Below are 27,965 nucleotides of genomic sequence, written 5' to 3' on the forward strand. Positions count from 1 at the left end.
GTTGATTTCAGATGTTTCCTGGCCGAATTGGACTTCAGCCTAGATATGAAAATTACTCCCCTCACTGAGAACTACTTGCTTGTAAAATTTGGTAATTTTTAGAAATAATTGGAATTTTATGGTGAGTCAGGGCGGCGCGTGGGCCGAGACCCCCACCTGCCCTTGCTAGACTAATTTGGATATCATGATTGCATATGTGAAGTTCGATTGACGGAATCTCATCGTGTGACTATAATTTGGATAGAGACCGCCCTTTGGACCTCAAGTGAATAGATGATCCGACCGTTGGATCGTCACCAAACTTTAATACGTTATAGTACGTAATAGTTGAGGACCGTAGGAAGTTACGGAACGGGAATCCGACGTATGGATCTTCCCGAAGTGGATTTGTAAGTTTGTAAAATAAAACGTTGACCGCCACCCGAAATTGTGATTGACAAAGATCTGACCGTTGGATCATATGAAATTTTAGTATGTTGTTCTTGAAACGTGGGCTGTGGGAAGTTACGGAAAAGGTGTGCTTTTGGAAAATTGATCTAATTTTTTCATTAAGCTGACAAGCTTACTCGTAATCAACAGTGCTCGATGTTCATAGACCGGCTTAAGAAGCTCTTCTACTTGCGATTTCCTCTACAAGCCAACACTGAATGTACAACAAAAATGCAGGAAGGAAATAAGGAAGGAAAGAATTACTTGATAGTAATATTCTTGATAAAATTTGATCCAGAACTACAACAATGTTGTCATAGCATTGTCGAATATACGATGCGTCTTTGTCCCTAACTGCATAATCAAGCTGCAAATGCAAAAAAACATGGTCAAGTCACTGAATCTATTTTTTTGCAACAGACTAGGAGCATTCACCCTCCGAAGATTCGAGTTTAATTCACCTGTCCCATAATATCGCTTGTAGAGAAAAGAAAGACCCAAGTTTTCACAATGCACTCACACCACAAAACCACGACCAAGCTACATCATCACTTTACATTCTTTGTAATTATCTTATCCTTTGTCAAAAGTAAAACGAATGGGGTTACTTACTCTGGTAACATTGTTGAAGAGGTCAGTATAAAGCTTCCTGAGTTGAGGCCTTTCACTTGCTGGTTTCCCTTGAATTATGGTGTAAAAATCTTGCTTCAACAACGATGAGCTTTTCCTTAGAGCTGCCTGTAATTCTCTCCACGACTCGAACTCTATCAAATCCTTCACTTCTAACAAAGCTTGTGCGTGCCCTCTGATTTCGTCCTCTGCTTCTGTAACCGTCTGATCAGGCGCTACAAGTGGCAACTCGAACCCAGAAGCAGCTTCAGTGAAAAGTGCTTCTTTTGTCAGCAGTGCCACCCAGCTTATTACTGCCATTGCTCCCATTCTTCTTCTCTTGACATGGAACTCAAAACCCTTTAGTGGCAGTGGCTTCTCCCTCGACTGTTGAAACTCATAGGGTTGTTTCAGACAGCAAGCAATTGTAAGATTCATGTGTTGTAGTAGTATGCCTGGTTTAAATGCCATTGTTGTTCTTTTGCATAAGAATACAGAGCAAACAAACAGTGGATATGGATAGAGAGAAATGCCTGCCTGTGGGATTATAGGAAGTGGGTGGGGCTAGAGGGTTGGGCTGGGCTGGTGTTGGGATTAGGCCTGGGCTAAAAATATAATATTGTCATCCTACAGAACGAACAAACAAACACACACTTGTACGCATATATTCATTTTCATCAAATTTTGTTTGAGTTTTTTTATACAACATTTCTTTTTTTCTTTTTTTTTAATTCTACAACTTTTGTTCTCAATATTCACGTTTAGTTTTTGAGTTGTCTTTCTTTGGCCATCAATTATATTGTCTTATATATGGTGTTTTTAATAATAAAAAAATCTAATATTCCAAAAAATAATAATAATAATTATTGACAAAAATGAAATTTTTTAAAGAGGTTGTTAGTACTCTATAATTTACTAGCCAATTATCATGCGCTCGAGCATGGCACCAGTTTAAATTTGGTATGGAGTTTTGTAATAATAAATATTGAATTTATAGTCCTCTTATGATTGGTTTGGTACACATGATTGAATTGAAATAGATAACCAAAGTATGTTGAAGGTGGAAGTGAATGGTTATTCATTTGGAGGAGATTAGAAGAGGATTAGCTATGAAAGAAATCCATCCCTTTTAATTTTACCATATTAAGGAGGATCTGAATGGATAATTATTCTTCATGAGTAATCTATCTATTATTCTCTAGGTGGTCATAATTTTATAATTTCTCTCTTTAACGCATGTTTAATTTAGTAAGTTATCCATTTTCAATCCAATTATGTGTTCTAAACGAACTTTTATTGCAATATGAAAACTTGTCCTTGTACCTGTCCTCACCACCACCTTATGTCCTTAGAGCAACTCCAGCGGATGCTGGTTGCTCGGGCGACAGAGGAGGAGAAAGGGCCTGAGGGCTGGTGGGAGCAGCTCCAGCGGGGAAGGGCCCGAGTGAGGGTGGGGGGCCGAGCGAATGGGGGGGTGGGAAGTCGACGAGCCTGTGGCTCGAGGGCTTTGTAATTGTTTATTTATTTTTTGTGTTAGAGAGAGAGAGGGGGGTTTTTTATTATTTAAACAAACAAAAAAACTATTATTTTAATTGTTTATTGCCAGGGGGAGGGTTCCAAGGGTGGAGATGTAAATGGTAATTACTGTTCATTAATGGTAGTTACTATTCATTTAAGGCAGTTACTGTTTAATATGGTGGATTGAATAGTGGATTGACAAGGTGAAGGGCTCTATGGGTGGAATTGCTCTTAGATGTAAGAACTTTGTGGCTTTCCAATGTGCTAGAATTACCAGTCCCTATAGTAGACGGACTGGCCGAAGACATAAGACCCCAAAAATTTCCTCACAATTGTGGACTGCGTAGGTACTCTCAAATGTGGTGGGGCCCATGTTTATTTTGAGTTAGGTGAAATCCTAATCACATGATGGGACTCTCAGAATGCTGTGCAGCTTTCAATTGGTGGGTCTTACTACTTTTTCTTTTATTTATTGGTGGGATATCAAAACTTATGAGAGTATTTTTTTTTAGTTTTATTTTTTTTGACTAATTAGACTAACGGCTGCAAAATAAACTATGATGTTTTAATCATTATGATTCTTTTGTTACATTAAACTGGATTAGGTTTAGTGACTAAGTTAAACGGTATTAGTGAAACGTTTGGTGCAATGTTTGACTAAAAATTTGATTATTTTTTATTATTTAATTCATATTTATTAATATTTTATTATTAGTTTACCTTTTTTTTTCTATCATCTCTCTCTATCTAAACTTGTCCCTCTTTTTCCTGTGCCACTTTCTCCCTCTTCCTTTCACTATTTTCCTTCGTTTCAACTTTTTTATATTTATTGGAATCCTCTTCATTTCACACCTATTTCTTCGTTTCACCATTTCTATAGAATCCTCCGCCCACTCTTCCCTCACCTCCCCCTTTTTTTCCTCTGTCACTCTCTCCCTCACCTCTCCCTCTTTTCCCTGTGCTGAGGATTCGTCGGAGCTCTCCACCCAACGCCTCTTTTGATTTTTTTTTTACAGAAAATATTGGGATTTTCTGGATATTTTACTTCTTTGTTTTGAATTTGTGTGGAGGATTCGTCTGTAGGTGCTTCTGGGGGGTTTTGCTGTTTTTGTTTCGAATTTTTTGGGTTGAATTTTGAGATTTAGGTGGTGGGTGGGGGTGGTTTCAAATCTAGGCATAGGTGGGGGAGTAGGAGTTGCAGACGACAAAGGCATGCAAATGATGTTGGAAACAGGATTAGCAATCTCATGCTTTTTGGTGGGTATATCTAAGTTGATCCCCTTAGTCGGAGCGTGTCCGACTTAATTCATTTAAGTTATTTGTGCTCTCACCAAACACGGATTAGTAGGCTTAGTTACCCCAATCGAGTCTAGTGAAACTTAACAAAGGCAAATTTGTTTCACCTTCTTAAGTGGGAGTTGACTAGCTAGAACTACTATCCCATGTTTGTTATGTCTAAGGACTAAGTTAAATGAAACTAGCACTGACTCGTGTGGACTTCGAGCCTCATTAGGTCGTCAAATTAGTCTCCCGCCGAACCATGGGATTGCTAAAAGACCTAACTAAACGCCTATTTCCCATGAACTGGTGAGAACAATCCTTGCTTAGCTTCGTTTCCTTCCTTCTCTCCAAAATCCCAATCAATCTATAAATCTCGCTACAAATCTGAACCACAAAATCTTGATTTCACTGATTCCCTCCAAAAACTCTTTTCTTATTTTCCACCGAATCCCCATCAAACCTGCCTACATTCACATCAATCCGTAAGCTTTAATTTCCTTAGGGTTTTTAGAGTTATGTAACTGTAGAGATAGAATGTAGGTAGTTGTCAAAATGCTAGGTGGGTTGTACAGAGACTTTCCTCTGCCCTATTCAACGGAGAAAGAGAAGCCCGGCAACAACACGGTGTGGTTGAGCAGCACGAAAATGGCGTCGCAGATGATTCTGAAGGCACATAACAAGCCCAAATCGTCAAATGCGGTGCAGCCAAAAATTACAGCATCAACGACAGTTGCATTGTCGCCAACAGTGATATACAGTGACATCGATAGAGAGACTCGGTGAAAGATTTAGTTGCAAAGAAGAAGAAAGACTTGGTGAAAGGTTCAGTTCAAGTACTTTATCAGGATTCAATTGCAATTTTTACTAAAGATTAGTTCCAAACACATTTTCATAAAAAAAAAGGTTTTTAGTCATTTTAAAATCAGTTCTAAATGAGCCTTAACCCAGTCTAGCTTAGTCGTTAAAGTCCAGTCTGAAATAATTTAATGCCTATAATCCTTAGATTTAAGGATTATAACACTTCCATTAGAGCTAATATTCCTTTAGAGACAGATATATTCTTTTTAAGTCCCTAAAATATGGACTCCCGTTCGAGATGCAGTAATCACTCACTTTACCATGCTGCAAACTTCTCTGAATTTCACTTCCATAACATCAAATGCTACAATAGTTTTGTCTTTGCAAATCCCCTATACGAGAAAGACCATTCCATTTTTCTTCAAATCTTAGTAAAGAACTAACCGAGAAAGACCATTCTAAATAAAAGATTCTCTCATCTTCTACTTTACGGCCTGTTTGAAAATGCTATCAAAATCGCTTGTAGATCTCTAAAAGAACTTCTAAACAATGTTTGATAATTACATATTTTTATGAAAAATCTCGACGGACTTTTAATAAAAGTGCTTGCAAGCGGAATTATTTCACATGCAAAATGCATATGATGCTAACGCTATACGTTGTCTTTGCATGTGAAATGTGTGTATGCAGCAAGGCCGACCCTGAGAATTGGGGGCCCTAGGCAAGCCTTCGAAGTGGGGTCTTAGAGTTCTCTGACTCCCAACCCTTTGTACACTGACATGTGTAAATTTTTTTTTACTAAATACATGAAAAGTCTATTTTTACTTCAAATATTATTAAAAATTAATATAAAAAAACGAAAGATATACAAATATTACTCAAATATTACCTGTCTCGCGTTTTTAGATGCAAATGCACTTATTAAGTTTACATAATCTAATTTTTCAACCAATTCAAACATAAAGAGAAGTCCATATACGCCAAATTCCAATCATTTTTCTATTGTTACAATATTACTTATTACCTTCAATAAATGAATAAATGGTTGGATTACATAGACAACATCTTACATCTAGGGCAAATACTAGAGTGAAGAGGATAATAATTTTCGTATATAAACCTAGGTGGACGAGACGGATTTGAATACGGTTGTCTTCTTCCTCGCACGAGGCCGACCCTGCATGATGTAGTGAATAAGGAGTTTATTCAATGGGGCTTTTGGTATTTTGGTGTTCATCCATTCCGTTAATTATTAATTTGAGATTCATGTATCTTAGGTTGTGATTTAATGTTTTGTGGTAATTTTGATGCATTGTAAGTTGTGTTTTAAATTAAGTGGCTAGGTGGAACAATTGTCATTTAATATGTTTAAGTGGCTTAGGGAGTTGTATTTGCATTGATGAAGATGTTTTGGCACACTAGTATATTAGGGAGGGAGTTTGATATGCTAATGGAGACAATTTGGAATTATAATTTTATGGTAACGAAGAATTGAGCATTGCTCTTCTATCATTTTTCTGTCAAGCCTCGTGTGTCTTTTGATATCTCATCTATCTCTTTGTCGTTCTGCATTATTTGGTACCAGAGCTTCGCTACTCTCTTTGGGTTGCTTCGGCGCTATTTATCTAAATGGCAGCGATGGAAGGTAAAGGAAGGCGTGGTAACCAAGAGCCTGGAGATCTAAGAGTTGAAAGAGATGACGAAATTCAAGAACTGCGACAAGAAATCGAGTTGCTTGCCTTGCGAATTGAACGCCTAGAAGCTCGAAGGAAGCATGGTGGATCAAAACGCAAGAAGCACAACCAATGATGGTCGACTACCCAAATGTCAAGGTTTGGTAGTTGGCTTAAAGATGCTAGGTCTTGCACCGTCATATGCGAATCTGATAAGGTGAACCCAAATACTTATCAAAATGAACAAATGGTGATGCCTAAAGTTTCAAATTTGAAGGTAACCCCATTAGTGTCACTTATCTTTGAAAATGAGTTCGATAATGATGAATTGGGCTATACTTATGATTGTACCTTACCACCTATCTATGATGAATATCATGAAGATGGAGATACATGTCCAAAAAAAGAGGTCACAGATGAATCTCTTCATCACAACAAGCTGGGTTATTCATCAATTGATATATCTCATGCTAGCGAATCAATTTCTCTGCACAATTTCATGTCTTGCTCAAAGGGGGATCCCGAAGCAAAAGGTTTTGCCAATCCATCTAGTGGCTCTAATGATGTCTTCTTGGAACATGGGAGAGATGGAACAATGAGTGCGGACCTGATTCCCTGTAATATTATTTCCCTGGATGCTTCAAACATTACAAATTATACTACTTATTTGCCTACAGTTGAGGAAAAGGTTCCCAACTTTCAGTTTTATGATTCCATTTGGTATGACTTTATCTATGGATCCATCAACAACTATTTGAATGCAAGGAAAGAGTTAATTATGATTTTGAAGCCTTATATCTTTCGTGAAAAGTTATGTAGGTTACTACAATTTTGGGAAAGAATGAATCTTTGTTTCTGCCATGCAAGTAATATTTTTGTTAGTTCGAAGAAGAAAAGAAAGATAAGTGAGGCAACGTGGTTTCTAAACTCGGCGATTTGGAAGGAGCTTGGCTTGAAATTAGTGAACTAGTGGACGAGTTCTTTCTCAATCGGAGAGTCTGATGTAGTGAATAAGGAGTTTATTCAATGGGGCTTTTGGTATTTTGGTGTTCATCCATTCCGTTAATTATTAATTTGAGATTCATGTATCTTAGGTTGTGATTTAATGTTTTGTGGTAATTTTGATGCATTGTAAGTTGTGTTTTAAATTAAGTGGCTAAGTGGAACAATTGTCATTTAATATGTTTAAGTGGCTTAGGGAGTTGTATTTGCATTGATGAAGATGTTTTGGCACACTAGTATATTAGGGAGGGAGTTTGATATGCTAATGGAGACAATTTGGAATTATAATTTTATGGTAACGAAGAATTAAGCATTGCTCTTCTATCAAGCCTCGTGTGTCTTTTGACATCTCCTCTATTTTTGTCGTTCTGCATTACTACAACAATTTTTTTTCAGATTTTAACATTTACATATAAGCTCGCATAGCTCCCACTTATCCCCGTCTAAACCAGCCTAGTTCCGTTTAAAAATTGAAGACCGTTTCGAAATGGAGCCGTAGACGAGCGCCTACTCGTGATGATGTGTTCATTTTCGTTCATGGTCGATAGCATGAATGAATAATACGGTCGTGGGAACTTCTCTTGAAAAATAGTTACGTAAACAAATTTTATTAAAGTAAGGCATAGTCCGTACTCTGACAAGGACCACTGAAGTATGGTGGCACATGGATACTGTCACATCAGTCCCATATTGAACGGTCAAGATTTACAGGTACGGATCCCTGGACGGCGATGATGGGAGGTTCCCGTATCGCTCCCAGACTCTCTCTTCTGGTATGAGGTCCAGCTCGGTCGGGACCCTTATAAGAAGGGAAAGAGTGAAGACCCTTACTCTTTCCCTTTCCCTTTCCCTCTCTCTCCTCTCTCTCCTCTGTTCGGCACTCTGAGTTACAACTTTCAAAGCAAAATCTCTCTCTTTCTCTTTCTCTCCCTACTTTTCTCTCTCTTTGGCTTTGGGGGTTTGAATCGAATGGACAGTGATAGACCGGAAAAGGAGGAGGAAAAAGCTTTTTGAGCAACAACAATCAGCTTTGAGCTTCTGCTTCTTCTGCTTCTTCTGCTTCCATGGCGATCTCTTAGAGGAGAGCGTGATGATTCCATGGAGGGAGGGGAGGGGTTTCCAGTTTCCTCCATTAGGGGCTTCAAATTGTAGAAAAGGATGGATAAATTGGATAGCTTGAAGTTGTAGTAGTAGTAGTAGTCAGGAACTCCATCCTCTTTCTTCGGTTGGTGAGGGTGGTTTTGCAGATTAGGGTTTTCCTATGTGTGAATTTTTAAATATAATTAGGGAAAGGTTTAGGTTGATATTTATATATCTTTAGTGATATGAAGCTTTCAACATCAGGGTTGGGTCAGCAGGATCATGAAGGTAAAAACCATATTTTTGAATAATTTTTTTTGCTTTTAGTTTATTATATTTCTGATATTTTAGTTTTAGGTGTAGCTTTCTGAAATTTCTGTAATTGATTACTATTATTGTTGCTGTCATTGTTAGTTTTTTTTGTTTATTGAACTGAAAAATGGCAGGAGGAGGAGGATTGGAAAAGAAGTGCTTGAATTCGGAGCTGTGGCATGCGTGCGCGGGACCTCTGGTGTCCCTGCCGACACCTGGGACTCGTGTAGTCTACTTTCCGCAGGGCCACAGCGACCAGGTTGCTGCCACTACCAACAAGCAAGTTGATGCCCACATACCAAACTACCCGAACTTGCCACCCCAGTTAATCTGTCAGCTCCATAATGTGACAATGCATGTTGGTTCCCTTTGCCTTTTTTGAATTTTGATTCAGCTGCATCACTTTCACTTGCTTATTACTAGTAGAAGAAAGAACACAAGTTAAAAATTGAAACCCAAACTGGAATTGATTAAGCATTGGATTTCAGGCAGATGTGGAGACAGATGAAGTATATGCCCAAATGACATTGCAGCCTTTGACGCCGGTAAATGCTTATGTCCTTTTTGGTTTTATTTGTTGAATTTTTTTTAGCTTTACCATAATAAGTTGTAATGTTATTTGAAACCACACCCATTCTCACACAGCAAGAACAAAAGGAAACATTTCTTCCAATGGAGTTAGGGCTTCCAAGCAAGCAACCGACAAACTACTTTTGCAAGACATTGACGGCGAGTGATACTAGTACACACGGAGGCTTCTCTGTTCCACGTCGTGCTGCCGAGAAAGTTTTTCCTCCACTGGTACTTCCCTCCTCAAACTGTTATTGTCTATTCGTTTCTTCTTTATTTGACTCTAGTTGGTTAGTGCTGCTTTTTAGTTAAACCCTATTATTTTTATAATGTCTTGCAGGATTTTTCGCTACAACCTCCAGCTCAGGAACTAATTGCTAGGGATCTCCATGATGTTGAGTGGAAGTTTAGGCATATTTTTCGAGGTATGATTTGGACTTGGAGCATTTCTTTCTTGTGTTTCATTTTAGGGTATTTTATATCTCAATTTACCATCTATTTTGCTTAACAAATATTTCTCCTATAACCGAAAAAATAATTTCTTCATTAATATACTTGCAAACTTAAAATTCTTTTAAATGCTAGTATTCTTCTAATTATTGGCAACATAAAACTATTGTTCATGAGACATAATTTGTGCAAGGAAAGCACAAATGTGCAGTTTCTCTTTCTTCTTCTGTTATTCAAGCAATGGAAGAAATTTTAGGTTACAATCATTCATGCAGCTGCAGGATTGATTAGTTTGTCAGGTTCTTGTATTTTGGGGGATTTGATCTGCTTTCCATATAGACATTTATATGGAAAGCTAAATATGGTCGCATCAATTGATTGTTTACTTAAAACCCTGGTTCAGCGGATGCCCAGTTAACTTCTTGATGGTACTGTAATTTTAAGTTTTAAAATTATGCTCATGCTGCCTTAATGATTGTAATTCAGGTATTAAGCATATTTTCAATAGTAGGTACGCTTCTAGGGTATGACTTTTGTCTGTTCAAATCATTAATGTATAACACAGGTAGGTGTTATACATATATGATCACTCAGTGGACTAATCCACTTATTTGTCATGTATCCTTTATGTCGACAGTATGATTAAAGGATTCTGATGGATGTTGTTTAGCACATCAATGTATAACCCTGGTGCTGAGGAACAAGATGTTTTTACGATTTATTGCTGGAAGAGTTAAAATGAGAATACTATCCAAATCCTTTTAGGATTGGATTAAAACTTTCGGGCCTGGGTTTTATTATTAGTTTCCTAGTTTTCTTTAAAGTTTCCTGTTTCTAGAAGGATTCGGCTAATTTCCTATTCTATTTTGGATTAAGATTTCTTAGGTATAATGCTCTATTAAAACCCCCTTTTGTACCTCATAGAGGACAGATAAGTTTATGATAGATAAAATTCTTGAGTTTAATTTCCCGCTATAGGAGTTTATTTGGTGTGATTTCAAATTTCAATTCTTGGTGCAAGGCCAAGAACAGGTGAAAGGCCCATCGTGCGATTCCAATTATCTTTTTACTATTGTTTTACCTTATGTTTTCTGTGTTTATACTTCTGCTAAACTATCTAATTTCTGCTGCCCTACTCTGTCCACTACTTGGCATGGTATACATAATCGTTTCTATAACCGTCCCACTGATGCCGCTGAATATTGAGATCCCAAGTTCCTAATGTGAACAAGACATTTTGATAAGATGCAATTATTAATGCATGAATAGGGAATTGCTTCCGAGGGACTCAAAATCTCAAACATGGAGACTTGATGTAAGCAACCCTTTGTCGTATGAATATGTTAAGGATCACAAGACTCACCACTATGATGAAAAGTGGACTTGAATCATCATGGAACAATATTTTGTCAATGGGGTGTTGTTTGATCAGATTTTATCTACCTGGTGTGATCCTTAGTCACCTGAATTAGTGAAGAGACAACCATTCATTGTTTTAAGGTGTGTAGCAATATCAAGGTATTTTGAATTAGTAATGAACATTGTTGTGGATAAGAGTACATGTAATCCATGCTGAAGCTCTTATATGGAAAGGGTTGCTAATGTTGGCTGTAAGATGTGGATGAAGCTGAATTATATGGATGATTGATAAAACAATGGAGCTGTATTTGAATATGTTTGAACTGCTGTTCCTGGTATTAGCTTGACACACAATGCTGGTCCATTCATCAACGACTTAAGCTTTTGAGCTCTACTGGTTGCCGACTCCAAGTGCTTTAAGTTTGTTTTGTTTTCTTTGTATTCTTTAGTTCTCATATTTCACCAGGTTCCCTGATAGATTTGTGGCACTTAGATAACACATATCTTCTGCTATGTGGTTGCTCTTCATCTTTTGATTCATCTTGGATGAGCTGTTCGACAATCACTACTGTGTTGATAGTGCTCCATTAGATTAGCTCTTTCTGAGACCTGTGGTGCCCTTGTTTGTTGGAGCAGTTCCGTGATAGTCAGTGCATGAGGCCAAGCAACAGAACTTCTGGTGGTTTGTGGGGGAGTGCTGCAATGTTTCCAGATGACAGAACCAGGAAACAGAGGATATATTTCCTCTGATTCTTATGATCTCTCTTATTCTTGGGGAAGGAAACTACTTATGATTAGATTGTGGCATGTATAAAATACACAGTTTATGCAGTGGTTTGTGCACGTGTGGTGGATCCGACATGGCTAATTACTAGGTTTCATTGAATAGGTGATGCCTGGAATGTTTGCAAAAAAGGATGATTTGAATTTGGGATTTGATAGATGCTCTGGCACCAAATTGATGTGCAACAGGAAGTACAGAGAGAATAGAAGAACCTGGAGAGTAAGAGAGAAATAGGGAGTAGAGGTTTAAGGAAAGAAAGGGATCAAGGAGAGAGGCAGGGTAGGATAAACACATTTCTTTATTGTCAAATCAAAGAATGTGATCCATTGAGAAAATACTAGGCTATCCGAAACCTTTTTGGTGGTTTCCGCAATCTTCATTTTAGCTTATTTATATTTATCTTTCTTAACCCATAGTTAGATCTCTTTGTATTGAAATCTCATACAATAAAATATCCTAGATTATCGTAAACAAAGCCAAATAACTAATGAATTATTAATTATAGTAAATAACATATAACAAAAATAAGCGTACTTTATAAATTTGTGTGCCTAAGATAAGGATAACTTTTTTTTATTTTTTGTTTCCACTGTCAATGCCTCCAGTGTTATGTGATTGTACAATAACTAAATTTCAAAAGTAAACTTTTAAAGATTTTTCAAGATTTATGCTTTATAGTTTATAAGGCAGGCTACTCTATTCTCAAAACTTGCCTCTTAAGCGAGTGCTGAGATGGTGGTGATGGTATGGCTTAGTGGAATATGAGCAAAGATACAATAAAATCTTTTTAAAGTTAGGGAGGGCTAAAGGAGGATGAAATACATGAGCGGAACAGTTTTAAATCTAATATATTTAAATGTTGTTACTTGTTCCTTTATTAGTTTTTGTTGTTGTTATTATGAAGTGGAACGGTTTTAAATGTAATATCTTCAAATTATTCCTTGATGGATAAACTACGGTTTAGTTTTCTGCATCCTCTATTTCTTGCTTTCTTCAAATAATTAAACAAGATGGAATCTTTATTGCTGAAACCACTGTAAAGAAAAAATGCTCTGGACTGCTGACTGGATAATGCTGTCTTGGTGACCGCCTAGTACTGATTAAGGGGATTCTTGAAAACTGACCTGTTCCATTCCTTGCTATTCTTGCAGGACAGCCGAAACGACATCTTCTTACTACAGGCTGGAGTGTGTTTGTTAGTGCCAAAAGACTTGTTGCCGGAGATTCTGTTCTTTTTATTTGGTATATCTTTCGTCTCTCTTTTCCTGTGACTTCTCTATATGCATGTAAAATCATGCGTTGATATCCTGGGTACATCCTATAATAGGAATGAAAAGAATCAGCTTCTTTTGGGGATTCGCCATGCTACTCGACCACAAACTGTGATGCCGTCTTCTGTTTTGTCAAGCGATAGCATGCATATTGGACTTCTTGCAGCTGCGGCTCATGCAGCTTCAACTAATAGCTGTTTTACGGTTTTTTATAATCCAAGGTGGCAAAGAGTCCAGATATTTGTTTCCTTGCAATGCTTTTACTACCCCATCTGCTTATATGTTTATGATATCCAGGGCTAGTCCATCTGAGTTTGTCATACCCCTATCAAAATACATTAAAGCAGTATTTCACACACGTGTTTCAGTTGGGATGCGATTCCGGATGCTATTTGAGACTGAAGAGTCTAGTGTCAGAAGGTATTGTTATTCCTGGTCAAGTACAATATTCATATTGTTAACCTAATGATCACCCATGACATTTGTACAGTTTTTCTTGCAACCATAGAATAATTTATTGTTTGGTTATAACTTAGAGAATGAACACCCTACATTGATTTTGGCACTAAGTTCTCTCTCTAGAATTGAAACACCCAAAAGATCATTAATCATGATGCTTGGGCATTATTTCGAGATTGCATTGTATGGAGGGTTAGGTGGCATATTTGTGTATTTTACTGATACTGAATAAACTAGTTTAGAACAGAAAATGGACATTTGTTCCTTAATAGTGTTCACCAACTGATTTTTTTCTGTGTTGCATTGATATACTTAAATGTACACTATTGACATGCTCAATGTTTGGCTTGTCAAGGTACATGGGTACGATAACTGGCATAAGTGACCTGGATCCTGTTCGGTGGCCAAATTCTCATTGGCGATCTGTCAAGGTAATGATACATAATTTGTGCACTGTAGTTATACAATTGCATTTTCTTGTGATTTTATGCCCTGGACTCCTTTTATAATTCTATATAATGTAGTGGGTAAGAATTATATATGTGAATGCTGTTTAATGAAAGATTAAGACCTCTGATAGGAAGAACAAATCTCCATCTACTTCCATATGTTTGTGCCTGGAATACAATGACACAACCTGTCTTGGTGCGATGGCAAGTGCCTTCGCCCATGAGCGGTAGGTCTCGGGTTTGAGACTTGGGAGCAGCCTCTTCATAAATGGGGGTAAGGCTAGCCGACATTCACCTCTCCCAGACCCTGCGTAAAGCGGGAGCCTTGTGCACTGGGTACGACCTTTTTACTAGTTTACTGAAATTTAGTTCAATCACAACTGAGCACATCAAAATTGAGTTTCTATCAGAAGACCAGATTGTATTTTTCATGGTTTCTTTTGTAAGTGTAAATTGTGCTAAACTCATCTCAGCTTGAAAGTTCAAGGACCTCCCTCATGCATTTGAGACGAATTCAAATATCTCAACATTCATCTGTATCAGTCCGCTCTGATTGTTAATCACAGCAAAATTCTACAAAGAATTATGCTATTTCAAAGCCATTATCAAGAGTTTTCACTTTTTCTTTCTTTTTTAAAAGCTCAAAATAGGCCCTTAAGCAGTCTCCATCTCTTTCACCACTAAATGGTCAATGTGATAACTAGTAAACAAAATATTTGATTTGGAAAATGAAATATGGAAGAAGAAATGAAAAGGTAGACAAAAAAGGAATTCAGATTTCACACCTTGAAAACCACCTAAACCCTTCTTCATAATCTTTTTCCACGTACTGTAATTTTTTACCCGTGCACTTTCTAGACTTGTACCAGGATTTACGAGTTTGGACCATTTTGTTTCTGCCTTACATAAAGTTTTGTTCTTAACAGTTTGTTCTTTTCTTTCTGTAGGTTGGTTGGGATGAGTCAACTTCAGGTGAGAGGCAGCCAAGGGTATCGTTATGGGAGATTGAGCCTTTGACAACTTTCCCCATGTATCCATCACTGTTTCCCCTTCGACTGAAACGTCCTTGGATTCCTGGGGCCTCATCTATGCATGGTAAAGTCTATGTTCAAATGTGGTTTTATTATTTGGTGCCTTTATCTTCTGAAAAATTCAATGCAATTTTCAATTTTTTCTTTCTTGCTTTTGGCATTTAGTTGATTAAATTTGATACACTTTTGTTTGATAGGCTAATTCTGAATTTCTGAGTGATATAGATGAGCTCTAGTAAATTTCTGCATGGAGAAGTGTAGGTTTGAAATTTGAAAATGGTCCAGTAAAATACTTTTCTTTGTGCATGAAATAAGCTGTTTAATGTTGCTAATGTTATGGAGGGGCTTTTCTCCTCGGATCTACTTCATGCCATTCTAGTCTCTCTCTATGAGGCCAAAGTGATTGAGGAGAGGTCGAGTCAGTCAAATACGATTTTAGCACGAAACTGACTTAAGGAACAAAAGATTGAGTGTTGAGCATGCATAAAGAAAAAGAGAGTTTACCTAGGTAAAGTCATAGAGGAAGGTTTAAGAAATTGAGTAATACTGAGAGAGACAATAAGACAGTTCCAAGGCTGTTGAGATTTGGACCCAAGTGGAGGATACATGACACTTGAATTAAACTTTGTGTTACATTTCTTCACTATTAGTTGCCAAAGGTATCATTTCCTGTATGCCTAAGAGCTTCTCCAAGGGTTGAGGTATAGTTTTGAGGCAGTGTACAAATCTTTAACAACCTAGGTGGCAGCGGTATAGGAAGGTTCAGGAAACATGACCCAGCTGACAATAGTACTCAGAGAGACAATAAGCCAGACCCCAGGGCTGTTGAGCATTGCACCCAAAAGGACACGTTAAGCAAAACCGCATTGCTAAATTCAGTTTTTCATTATTAGTTGCAAAAAGTAACATTTCCTTATGCCTTAGAGCATCTCCAAGGGGTGAGGTATAATTTTGAGGCAAAATTGAAGTTTAACAACCTAGTTGAAGTATAATAACATTTCACCAAGGGGCGCAGTGTAATACCATTTCTTCATTAGTTGTTGCAAAAAGTAACATTTCCTTTATTCCTCCCCATTTACCTTATCAATATTTTGCTCCCCAGCAAGTGATGAGGCAAAGTAGAAACCATTATTATAAATTTGTGTGGATGGTGGAAAGTTGGAACATTTAGGGTCACGAAATATATTGTATACTGGAAACTAGGAACAAGTAGGAGCATGTAGAGTCACTAAATATTTCTTTTATTCCTACCCATTTACCTCATGCTTTTCAACAAGGTCTATTTGCCTTATGTGAGGGATGACGAGGTAAAACTTACCTTATTACTAACCTAGTTCCTTGGAGACCCAAAATGGTGGCATGGCAAGGCAAACATGGTTTGCCTCATGGGATACCTAGCCCCTTTGGAGATGCTTTAAAGGACCTCTGTACTCTGATGAAAGAAAAAAGTGTTATTAGTGGAGTCTTCAGCCATAGGGGTATTGATTTCCATTTTTATCAGGCCTTGCATATTAGACTTAAACCTCTGGTATATTATGGGGCTTTGGACCTTGTGAAATTCACTACAAAGTTCCTAAGTTGCTCTTGCCTTTTAAATTGTAATAATACTAATGTCATTGCCTTTAAATTGTTAATACTCATGTTAAGAATCGGTGAATCATTTATATACATCATATTGGTTTTATTTATTTCAACATAACATGCAAAAGGTTCTGTTTTCCAATGAGACAGCATGACCCATTTAAAATTCTACTTTCCATGCTTTCAGTCGAGAGAATGGCATTTGTATTGTTCTGGTCGAGACTCGAAATCATGGTATTTCATTGCATACTATATAATTCACTATAAAGGCAGACGTAATGTTTCCTTTACCCACAAAAACTCGCTTCGTAGGGGCATTAGAAAGTCCAAATAGCTTAATTGTTCTTCTTCGTTCATTGTTACTGCAGATAATAGAGATGAAGCTAATAGCTTAATGTGGCTAAGGGGGGGAGCTGGGGAGCAAGGTCTTCAGTCAATGAACTTTCAAAATGTAGGTATGTTTCCATGGATGCAACAGAGATTGGATTCGACATTGATTGGAAATGATCACAATCAGCAGTACCAGTCCATGTTGGCTGCTGGTTTGCAGAATCTAGGAAGTGGGGATCAACTAAGACAACAGATGATGCACTTTCAGCAGCCTTTTCAGTATGTTCAGCAGCCGGGTAGCCACAATCCGATGCTGCAGTTACAACAGCAAGCAATTCAGCAGTCAATCCCTCATAATATCCTGCAGGGACAGCCACAAGTTTCAATGGAGAATATGCATCAGCAACTTCTCCAGCAACAATTTAACAATCAAACTGATGCGCAGGTGCAGCAACAGCAAAATGCCTATCAGGATGCACTCAAGGTTCAAAATGAACAGCTCCATCAGAGTCATGTGCCATCTCCATCATTTACAAAACCAGACTTCAGTGATTCAAGCACAAATTTCTCCACATCTACTCCTAGACAGAACGTGCTTGGTACACTCTGTCCTGAGGGGAGCGGAAATCTTTTGAGCATGTCCAGTGCTGGTCATTCAATGCCAACTGAGCAGTCACCTCAACAATCCTGGGCTCCTAAGTATGCACATGGACAAGCCAATGCTTTTTCCAACTCATTGTCATTTCCACCATTTAATGGGAAAGACAACGCAGTTGAGCAAGAGAATTTAAATTCAGATACCCATAATCCTACTCTGTTTGGTGTTAATATTGAATCTTCTGGACTACTATTCCCAAACACTGCGCCCAGTTTTGCATCTTCGTCAAATGATGCTGACATTTCAATGCCTTTAGGGAACACAGGATTTCAGAGCTCTCTGTATGGTTGCATGCAAGACTCATCTGAGTTGTTGCACGGTGCAGGGCAAGTTGATCCACCAACCCCCAACAATTGTACATTTGTCAAGGTGTGAGCTGAAAGTAAATAGGTGTTTTTGCTTTTTCAATTTTGTTGCTTTCATCTATTGCTGGACAGATGATACTGTGTTGCTAGTGCAGGTTTATAAGTCAGGTTCGGTTGGCCGCTCAATTGACATCTCCCGGTTCAGCAGCTATCATGAGCTGCGAGAAGAGCTGGGACAGATGTTTGGAATTGAGGGGAAGTTGGAATATCGTCTTAGATCAGGCTGGCAGCTTGTATTCGTTGACAGGGAGGATGATGTGCTTCTCCTTGGAGACGATCCATGGGAGTAAGTTCTCGGATCATTTACATATTACTCTGTTTACCATTAGATTACCTGTATACTAATTTAATTCTTTTACTAGTTAAACTACTGGATATCGTATAGAAGAAAAAAAATGGAATATGGTTTACATTTTTGGGGAACAAGCAAATGTTATCATGGTATCAAAGTGACAGGTTTTAAGTTGAATTATTGAAGTGTTAAACGCGAATGCATGATACGAGGTGTTTTGTTATTGAAAATAATATCGAAAAGGTGTTTTGACCCGTAAGGAATAGTTTCTTTAGTCTTCTCTTGAACATTTCCTTTTAGGCAGTTACTGAAGTCTATTTAACTATACATTATATGGGGGAGCAACAAGTAATAAGACATTTTTGAGGTCTCACTAATATATGAAATCATATTCAGGTCATTTGTGAACAATGTTTGGTATATCAAGATACTTTCTCCCGAGGATGTGCACAAAATGGGGCACCAAGCAGTTGAATCCTTTAGCCCAAATACGGGTCAAAGGTTGAACAGCAGTGGCTGTGAAGGGCAAGATATTGTTTCAGGGCCACCGTCTCTTGGCTCACTGGAATATTGAAACTTGTTGGTTGTGTGAAACCTTTCCACGTTCTGCTTCTAGTCCTCTTACTATGCGAGACACTTCCAGTTGAATGCATTAGCATGCGATACGAGACTCAATCTGGTGTTCGGCGTGCATTTTCATCGGTATTGTATGGCTTATCTTTCAGAGACCGTTAAGCTCTGATGAAAAAGATGTTTATGGTTAAATATATTTGAAGTTTGGGAAAATCATTCAACGTTAAAGATTTGTAGCATTGTATCCTTAGAAGGATTTTTCTTGTTTCTAGCAGCCAATTTAGCATCCAGAAATTATTGATTATGAAGTGCACTTTTTGTGGGTGCAGCAGCATTATTCTTGCTCTACCATTTCTTAACGATTGTGTGATGCATACATACATACATACATTCATACATAAAACAAAATATTAATGAGAATAAGGATAGAAAACACCTAGAAAATAAACTTGAAAAAAGTGTGCGTGCGTTTCCTCCTCTCCTTCCCTATTTCTTGCGTTCAAAAAACTCTAATGGCTAAAAATTCTTATTTATACTACTACAAAATAAAATCCTAAAATGTCTTAGAATAAAACTAGGAAACATAATAAAATAATAAAACAGAAAATAAAATGTTTCCTATTTGAACTAAAATTTGAACTTCTCAGAAAATCAGACTTTTGACCTACCATATCAACTTCAATTTGGTCCCAAAAGGGTTCTTTTGAAAGCTTAGGTCGTCCCCTACAAATCCTTAGAAGGAATCTTCCTCAAAATATGACATCTTGACCTCCAAAATACCCAAAACATTTAGAAACGTTAATCTGGGAAAACTGCACGCTGGGCCTTTATTTCATTGCCACGGTCAAACGGCTTGGTATAAAAATCTGAAACTTTGATACAATCATCTTGAAAAACTCACGAACATCCTCTAATTGGAATCATTCCAAAATTCATCCGTTTGATCACTTTTTGCTCCAGAGGAAGTCGAATGTCCTACATTGAAAATACATAACAAAGTATCAAAATTCTACCAAAATAACTAATATATTAATACTAAGATTAGAGTAAAATATATAGTATAATATCGACTCATATATATATATGTGTGTGTGTGTGTGTAGACCTGTGTATGCGTGTTGCATGTGATAGAAGTTAAAAATTTTCTTTTAGTTGTAGTGTAATCCTATCATTCCAGGGAAGCCTCGCATTGGAGTTACATGTAAATGCTCGGAGGTACTGAGACCTGTACTTGTAAACAATTGAACCAAAAAGTTCACCAAGGTCCTTAGTCGAACGCGAACTCAAACATCCTCAAGAACTCATCAATTTGATCCATTGAGTTTGCATTGGCGCATGTAAGTTTGGTGGAGCGAGAAACTGAGACGACCTTAGGGTTTGAAGTTTATGTCAAGTAGGGTCGACCTCTTGGACTTCATCTTATTAAACAAAGGAAAAGACGATGTCTCATCCGATGTAAACGTCTCAAGTCTTCATCCGAGTATAGAAGATTGGGGACAAAGTAGGGCCAATCGCACATGTGAGGTTTATAAATTATATCAATTTGTGAGGGCTTGTGATTCCTTTTTGAACAAATTCACCACTTCCTCCATCTCATGTACCCTTCAAGAGCAACTAATATGTAATGGGTTTTCGGTCATAATGACTTTTCAATTTAATAATACATTGTCATGTGGCTAAAAACTTACAAATGACAATGCATTAGTGAACCAGGAGGTCAACCCCTACATCCCAAGTTCAAAACTCATCATCCCTTAAATTAATGTAACAGTTTTGAATCCTCCTCCTCCCCACCGCTTAGTAAAATAAATTTAAAAAAAAAAGGGGGAAGGTCACGTAGCGATCAACCACGCAAGTCCTCCTAGGTGTCTACACCTTTTTCTCTTGTTTATCCAGAAGCACTTAACAGCATGCATATTGTAAACTTGTCATGACCACCACAATTTCTACCAGAAAGCGTTACACGCATCAGAGAAAGATAGCATGCATCGGACAACTGTACAAAGAAAGATGCTTTGTTTGTTTGTTTGTTTATTTTGTTCTTGTTGGAATTTAGGATTATTTTATTGATTGAATTTGAGCTTAGTCCGTTAGTATTAGGGTTTCGTTTTCTTGCTTATTAGGGTTATGTTAGTTTTCTATATATATGATGTCACGCCCCGAACCCAACATACGTCCAAGATCGACGCGTGACGTCACCTAGCATCTGTATATCTAATAGATCCTGCCTCCGAGATATGTACAAGGCATAACTCAAGATCCAACTGCATAATAATTTTTCATAAGCTTTATGGCTGCATCTAACCTCTTCATTAGACTGCCTACGTACCCTAAACAGAGATCAAGCCATTCGTAGTTCATCATTCACTACCCATCTACATTTACCACAGTACGTTCAAGTCGAAAGATATAACATTCTTCAATCAATCATTAGAACTTGACAAGTATGGAAGTACTAGATTTAGGGCTACATAACAATCCAATATGACAAACAACATTTCCACTTCCTCCATCATATAAATCACTATGATTTCAACAGGAAACCTTAATCCACCACATGTAACATATCCAAGAACCAACAAGGCACAATATTATTCTCAAGCCACTTTGAACAACGAGACTAATCATAATAATAACAATCATATCCCACATCATTCCGCAATCATTCTACTTAATCAATCCTTAAAATCAAAGATGCATGATATCTACAATTACTATGGAATTCAAGTACTAACATGATAAGTCTAATTTATACACAATGTCTACTGTGAACAATTCATATTCATTCAACTCTAAGGTCGGACTACCTGTATGGAAATGAGCAAGCGTAGGGATTCCAGACCACTCAACAGAATCCAACCAAAATACCAAGCGACCTCTTGTAATCTCTTCAGACCTGACATCTGTACAATCAGTGCCTACACCATGGGAATGGTGCATCGACATCAAGAATTCAGATAAGCTGCAAAGCTCGGGTGAGTGACAATAATACAAGGATGTGATAATAATGATAAAGCCAACCATTAATCACAGTTTACATCTCTTGAATATAAATCCTTCATAAGGAATCAATACCAAACCTTTGTAACTCCGAAGGAGTCATCCAGACATACAACGGTTCATCTGAAACAAATCACAACAGCTCACAATCATAATCTCATACAACACAATGAAAAGTAGGGTTAGAGCAACACAGTTCGGCCGAAGTCTATATCTCTGAAGCTATCTCAATCCAAATTCAATAAACCCCAAGATGAACACGATTTCGGACCATCTCTCAACAAAATCGCGAAGTAGGAAGGATTCCGGACCCTCTTAACGGGATCCAAGTGGGTACGATTCTGGACCATTACTCAACAGAATCGCGGAGTACAATGCATAATCACCACTAAATGAAACCCAAGTTAGATACGATTCCGGAACATTACTCAACAGAATCGCGGAGTATAAGGGATTCCGGATCATCTCTCAATGGAATCTGAGTAGATACGATTCTAGACCATCACTCAACGGAATCCAGACCAGGATACGATTCCGGACCATCACTCAACGGAATCGCAGAGTAGAATGTGTAACACCAATCAATGAAACAAGACATGGATCAAGTTCTTCAAGGTACAAAGACTCAACGAAACGAGAATGAAATAATGACACGAGGGTTGAAACATGTTTCGAAGTAACAAACCCCATAACAATGGGTTAATGATCCATTACTAGCCCTCGCATTTCATCACATCAATCAAATCATACAATACAAACCATATTTCCAATATGCACGTCAAATCACACCATAAAACAACATCAATGGCTAAATATAAAAATTAACAATTTTATAGGAAACATAATTATAAAACCATCTCATATCCACACAGGATAGTAGTTATGAAAATAAGATAATCACCAATATCACATATTAGTCATTCACATTTCTCCACATCACACCAACAATTGAATTTCGGGAAACCAAGCTAGACATTGGTTCACAGGATCACTAAAAGGTATTTGGTACTTAGACAACACTCGTGGACGGTCCCACGCACCACCACACGCAATGGTAGCCATGGTGAAGGGTTTGAAAACCCGAATTTTCAACCTTAACCCAAGAGGCTCAAATTCACATGGTAACTAGAGCTCAACAAAGGAGACATTATTCACAACTAGACCAATGACAAATTCTAACCGGAATCATCCAAATTCTTCGGGGAAACCGGGTTTCTAGGGTTCTAAACACCCAACTCTAAAACAAATACGAAAGCATGAACCAAGCATACCAACTTGAAGATTGTGAAGAGTAGATGAAGTTTCATACCTCATTTGAAGGAAATGGTTGCCGGAATTGCCGGAAAAATGACAAAACCGTCGGAAAATCCACTGGACTTTGCTGCTTCGAACTGGAAAAATGGATAAGAAAATGGAAAATCTAACATTACAGAGTTGTAGGGCTCGTCAAGAGCTTTCTATGACACCAAGATCACCCAAAACGGAGATCGGATGAAGGAGATATGAGCGGGTCAAGTTGGCGGGTTAATGGGTTGAAATCTTCCCAAAAACGGGTCAAAAAAGAATCAGACCCCCTCCCCTTTTTTTTCATTGGCTGCTATCTAATCCCTTGTTTTTTTCCCTTCTTAGTCGGTCCCTTAACCCAAATATATGTTTTTTTTGGGCCTTTTACTCACAAGTGGAAGTTAAATAATTCCTACAAACTATAGTATCACAATTTCAAACGTCCGTAACTATACCGTTATAATTCAGACTCACAAACGACTTTCGCCTATGCGCTCGTAATTTCAAGATCTATTCGAATACGTTACTTGTGCCCTCAAAAGGTCAACAAATTTTAGATAAATACTTTCCAAACTTCAAACTTTGTAACTAATTAATTAAAATCTAAATCCAAATAAATTAATATAATTTCTCGAAAAATAATACAAAATCTCAATAATACAAATACGTAGATTATAACAGTGAAATCCAGGAACGGGATTTCACATATGATGCTTTGTAGCTCGTAGAATATCAAGTTAGTCACAATGTAGCCTCTTAGGGTTTTTTAGCCGTTTCGGCATTCTCAGTTTGTTTAATAATATTCTTATTATTTTGTTTGTCTTGTTCGTTGCGCACTCTAATATTCAACTTGGTTTCAGAGCAGGTTTGATCTTTCGGGATCTAATATGTTCTTGATAGGTATCCATGTTGTTTGTTTGATATTAGTTTTTAGTATTAGTTTTTGAAAAAAAAAAATTGAATCAGTTTGCTGCATCATGTCATCGTCCTCTGCTACACTTGAAACCACCGCCACGAACCCACATCACCAGCGTGCTCGTACCATCGGAACATCACTGCGCCAACCTGCCATGCTTGCACCTAGAGCCACTATATCCCGCCTCATCTGTCGTGAAACAGAACCTTGATGCCATGAATCTTCCGTCCGCTTGAACCACGACCTGACGATCGCACCCGGATTTGAACCCAACCCGATGTTGTCTGACCGTATTCGATCACCATTCACCCATACTTACATGCACCTGCATCGTGTTTTATGAAGCCCAAACCCAAATCCTTCTCGCACTGCCAGATCAACCCAGCGATCCATAGTCGTCGTCCCCGCATCGTACCAGACCCGAATCCCATCTGCTTGCCTACCGCACCACCATCAATCCATATGACCTTGGTACCTCATCCTTCTCAGCCGCTTGCAGCTGCCTTGGTCCTTCTCCTCCCCCTCCTGATGCCTGCATCCGCTGCCCCACCATCGCTGCTGCTCGACCCTGTACTCCGCTTCAGTCTTGTGATAAGTGTAGACATATGATGGATGAAGCAATGGCTGCTGCCATGTCAGCATATATGGTTGGGAATGGTTGCTGCCATGTCAACCTATGTGGTTGAGGTAGTTGTAATTGGATGTAGGTGGTTAGAATCTGATAGTTAGGATCTATTAACTAGATAAGGAAGGGTAGTTTAGTCTTTAAGAAATGTTACTCTATAAAGCTTTGTAATCACACTTTACAATTTATTTTTTAATACAATCAACACTTTTCTTCTTATCTTTCAGACCTTTCTATTTCTCTGTAATTTCCTTTTTCTGTAAATCTTCATACACAGTTCTTCATTTTCTTCATCTTTACAATGTAGTTAACATGGTATTAGAGCCACCAGGCTCACGCCATGGATTCTAGTGGTTTTTCTTTGTAGTAGTTTACATTTTCTTTTTCTTCCTAGTTTAGTTTCTCTTCAAATTTCCATTAGATTCTTGGGTTGATTTTTCTGCGATTGTTGGGATCGTGATTGCGATTGTTGGGTTGATCTTCGGTGCTCCGTTCTGTTTGCCGTTCGCGATGACGCCGTTGAGCTGCGAGAGAACCTCCGCAGTCATGGTCGCTCCCCTTCAAACTCTCCGATTCGATATCTTTGTGTCGCTTCTTGAAGAACTCTTCCTGCGACACCCTCAGATTCTTATACGCAACGCACATCCTTGGTGTCGTTTTTCTTCTTTCGTTGAAGCATAAAGACTGCAGATTTTTTTTTTTGGGTTTCTCGATCTGGGTTTCTTCATCTGCGTTGGTTGATTCAAGATTGGAGTTTCGATTCATGGTTGCTGTTTATCAGGTCATTCTTGAACTTTTATGCATCGTTAGTGTTTGATGAATTGTTGCAGTGAGTTTTTGTTCTTCCGCTGACATTGTTGAAGATTTATGGTGCTTCTATGTGATTTGGGTAATGATTTTGACGGTCCTAGGTGGTACTACATCCGCTGTGTTAGATGTAATGGTCGATGATTTCTAGTGTTTCTCTGGGCGTTTTTGGATCAAGAACTGAAGATTCAGGTTTCATCTTTCTCTATGCACTCCAACTGTTTGTTTGATTGTCTCAGTGAGGAATTCTTGGTGTTGTTTGCATATCAGCTCTCTGTGCTTCTCTAGTGTTATTTGATCCATGTTCTGTTCGGTGGTGGAGCTGCCAATTCCCTGCAAAAGTGTATGATTCATTGATTTTGTGAAGTAGTTGATTGATTTCTTTGAGGCACGAAGCCATTATTCTTTGTTTGCGGCACGAAGCCATTTCAAGTTTGTTTCTTTGGGCACGAAGCCATTTCAAGATAGTTGTTTGGGCACGAAGCCATTTCAAGTTTGTTTGTATGCGGCACGAAGCCATTTCAAGATTGATTTTTTTTTTTTGGCACGAAACCATTTTTCTGTATATATTAGTTTATTGAAGTTTGTGGGCACGAAGCCAAGTTTTCTGTCAAGATTAGTTGATTAGAGTTGTAGCTGTTGAAAGGCTTGGTTTGCAGGAGATTGTAAAATTCTTCATCTACTGCTGGCATTATTTGTTGGGCAAGTGACATCCTTCGGTGGAGAAGCCATTTTCCCATTTTTCATGAAAAGATTGATTGTGCAATTGAGAGGGCTGCTGGTCTTTAGGCTGATGAGATTCAGAAGTTTAAGACCCTTAGGTATGTCATGAGTAGTAGTAGGCACCAGAGAATGGATGCCATTCGTATTAGAAAGGAAAACCAGGTTTACAGTGCTGAGGATAAGCGGGCTTTGGTCATGGTCAACTACGAGGAGAACGCTAAGCGCGAGCACAAGGTCATGGCAGATTTGCAGTGGCTGGTTCAGCTTTCTTTAGACATTGCTGCAATCTCAAGCTTGGAAAACCCAGTTGAGATTGAGGGGGAATGATAAGGGTAGACATATGATGGATGAAGCAATGGCTGCTGCCATGTCAGCATATATGGTTGGGAATGGTTGTTGCCATGTCAACCTATGTGGTTGAGGTAGTTGTAATTGGATGTAAGTGGTTAGAATCTGATAGTTAGGATCTATTAACTAGATAAGGAAGGGTAGTTTAGTCTTTAAGAAATGTTACTCTATAAAGCTTTGTAATCACACTTTACAATTTATTTTTTAATACAATCAGCACTTTTCTTCTTATCTTTCAGACCTTTCTATTTCTCTGTAATTTCCTTTTTCTGTAAATCTTCATACACAGTTCTTCATTTTCTTCATCTTTACAATGTAGTTAACATCTTGAACCCATTGAACCATCGCGGCAACAGAATCCCATCGCCACTGCACTCGCATCAACCAGAAACCTAACACATCTGCTGTCTGAATGGATTGTTTGTTTGTTCGCTTGAATCGCTTGCCTTGTCTTGTCCGGCTAAAGGAGCTTGCCTTGTTGTGTTCGCCTCACGGAGCTTGTCTTGTCTTGTCCACCTAACGGAGCTTGCATCCGCATTTGCTTGTTGGCAAACTCATGACGTGTACCACCATGAGTTTGATAGGGGGTGTTGGAATTTAGGATTATTTTATTAGTTGAATTTGGGCTTAACCCGTTAGTATTAGGGTTTTGTTTTCTTGCTTATCAGGGTTAGATTAGTTCTCTATATATATGATGCTTTGTAGCTCGTAGAATTTCAAGTTAGTCACAATGTAGTCTCTTAGGGTTTTGTAGCCGTTTCGGCATTTTCCGTTTGTTTAATAATATTCTTATTATTTTGTTTGTCTTGTTCGTTGCACACTCTGATATTCAACTGTTCTCTCCTTTCGGAGTTGATTGCAACAAGAGGACCTAGAGAGAGAAAAAAACGTAGCAAAAATGGAAGCCTTCCCTCTCTGAATGATCATTGCTTTGTTATCAGTTGCTGCATATTTTTTCATCACTCGTCTCATCCACCGCGGCAAAAATGAGAATTGGAAAAACTCCCCGCCAGGACCTGTTGGATGGCCGATGCTCGGCAACCATCTTCAACTCAGCGGCAGCGAAATACATGAACACTTGTTTAAGCTATCCAAAATTCATGGCCCGCTCTTTAGCCTGAAAATGGGTCCAAAGCCGGTCATTGTGGCAGCTTCGCCGGAAATGGCACTCATTATCCTCAAGGAACAGGAGGCTTTTCTCCAATCATATCGCCAAGGAGACCTCCCTGGTCGTGTCATATGATGACACCACCCTTGTACATTCTCCCATGGGTACACGATGGAGAGTGTTCAGAAGAATATTGAATGAAAATGTCTTCTCTTCTAGAGCCCTTGACAAGTTTACACCACTTCGCAAGCAAAAGGTTCGTTAATTTGCGTCATCTTAA

At 38.3% G+C, this 27,965-nt stretch overlaps 2 protein-coding genes and 1 long non-coding RNA gene across 3 annotated transcripts; 1 reads left to right on the forward strand and 2 right to left on the reverse strand.

Annotated features, from left to right (window-relative positions):
- Positions 1-521: 521 nt before the first annotated feature.
- LOC103444386 (psbQ-like protein 3, chloroplastic) lies at positions 522-1,553 on the reverse strand. Its single transcript, XM_070804690.1, has 2 exons — positions 1,042-1,553; positions 522-796 (listed from the first exon to the last, which is right to left on the reverse strand). Exons 1-2 carry the CDS (start codon positions 1,507-1,509, stop codon positions 602-604), a joined length of 663 nt encoding a protein of 220 aa, XP_070660791.1. The 5' UTR covers positions 1,510-1,553; the 3' UTR covers positions 522-601.
- A 6,555-nt stretch (positions 1,554-8,108) lies between these two features.
- LOC103411777 (auxin response factor 8-like) lies at positions 8,109-19,211 on the forward strand. The gene is made up of 13 exons (XM_008350399.4): positions 8,109-8,678; positions 8,837-9,060; positions 9,191-9,247; positions 9,348-9,503; positions 9,613-9,697; positions 13,017-13,107; positions 13,193-13,357; positions 13,434-13,556; positions 13,951-14,026; positions 14,992-15,139; positions 17,025-18,013; positions 18,105-18,295; positions 18,698-19,211. The coding sequence occupies exons 1-13, from the start codon at positions 8,636-8,638 to the stop codon at positions 18,873-18,875; spliced, it is 2,526 nt and encodes an 841-aa protein (XP_008348621.3). The 5' UTR covers positions 8,109-8,635; the 3' UTR covers positions 18,876-19,211.
- A 61-nt stretch (positions 19,212-19,272) lies between these two features.
- Positions 19,273-21,909, reverse strand: LOC139187976 (uncharacterized). The gene is made up of 2 exons (XR_011571020.1): positions 21,682-21,909; positions 19,273-19,849 (listed from the first exon to the last, which is right to left on the reverse strand). It is a non-coding gene; the product is annotated as an uncharacterized lncRNA (long non-coding RNA).
- Between the last annotated feature and the right edge of the window lie 6,056 nt (positions 21,910-27,965).

The sequence above is a fragment of the Malus domestica genome, chromosome 09 (assembly GCF_042453785.1).
Source record: "Malus domestica chromosome 09, GDT2T_hap1".
Taxonomy (NCBI): Eukaryota; Viridiplantae; Streptophyta; class Magnoliopsida; order Rosales; family Rosaceae; genus Malus; species Malus domestica.

Excerpts from the sequence above, each read along its gene's own strand:
- LOC103444386 (XM_070804690.1), bottom strand. The coding sequence starts at position 1,509 with ATGGCATTTAAACCAGGCATACTACTACAACACATGAATCTTACAATT. Across the intron at positions 797-1,041 it reads TCTTCAACAATGTTACCAGA|CTTGATTATGCAGTTAGGGA; the intron begins GTAAGTAACCCC and ends TTGCATTTGCAG.
- LOC103411777 (XM_008350399.4), top strand. The coding sequence starts at position 8,636 with ATGAAGCTTTCAACATCAGGGTTGGGTCAGCAGGATCATGAAG. Across the intron at positions 9,698-13,016 it reads GTTTAGGCATATTTTTCGAG|GACAGCCGAAACGACATCTT; the intron begins GTATGATTTGGA and ends CTATTCTTGCAG. Across the intron at positions 13,557-13,950 it reads GAAGAGTCTAGTGTCAGAAG|GTACATGGGTACGATAACTG; the intron begins GTATTGTTATTC and ends TGGCTTGTCAAG.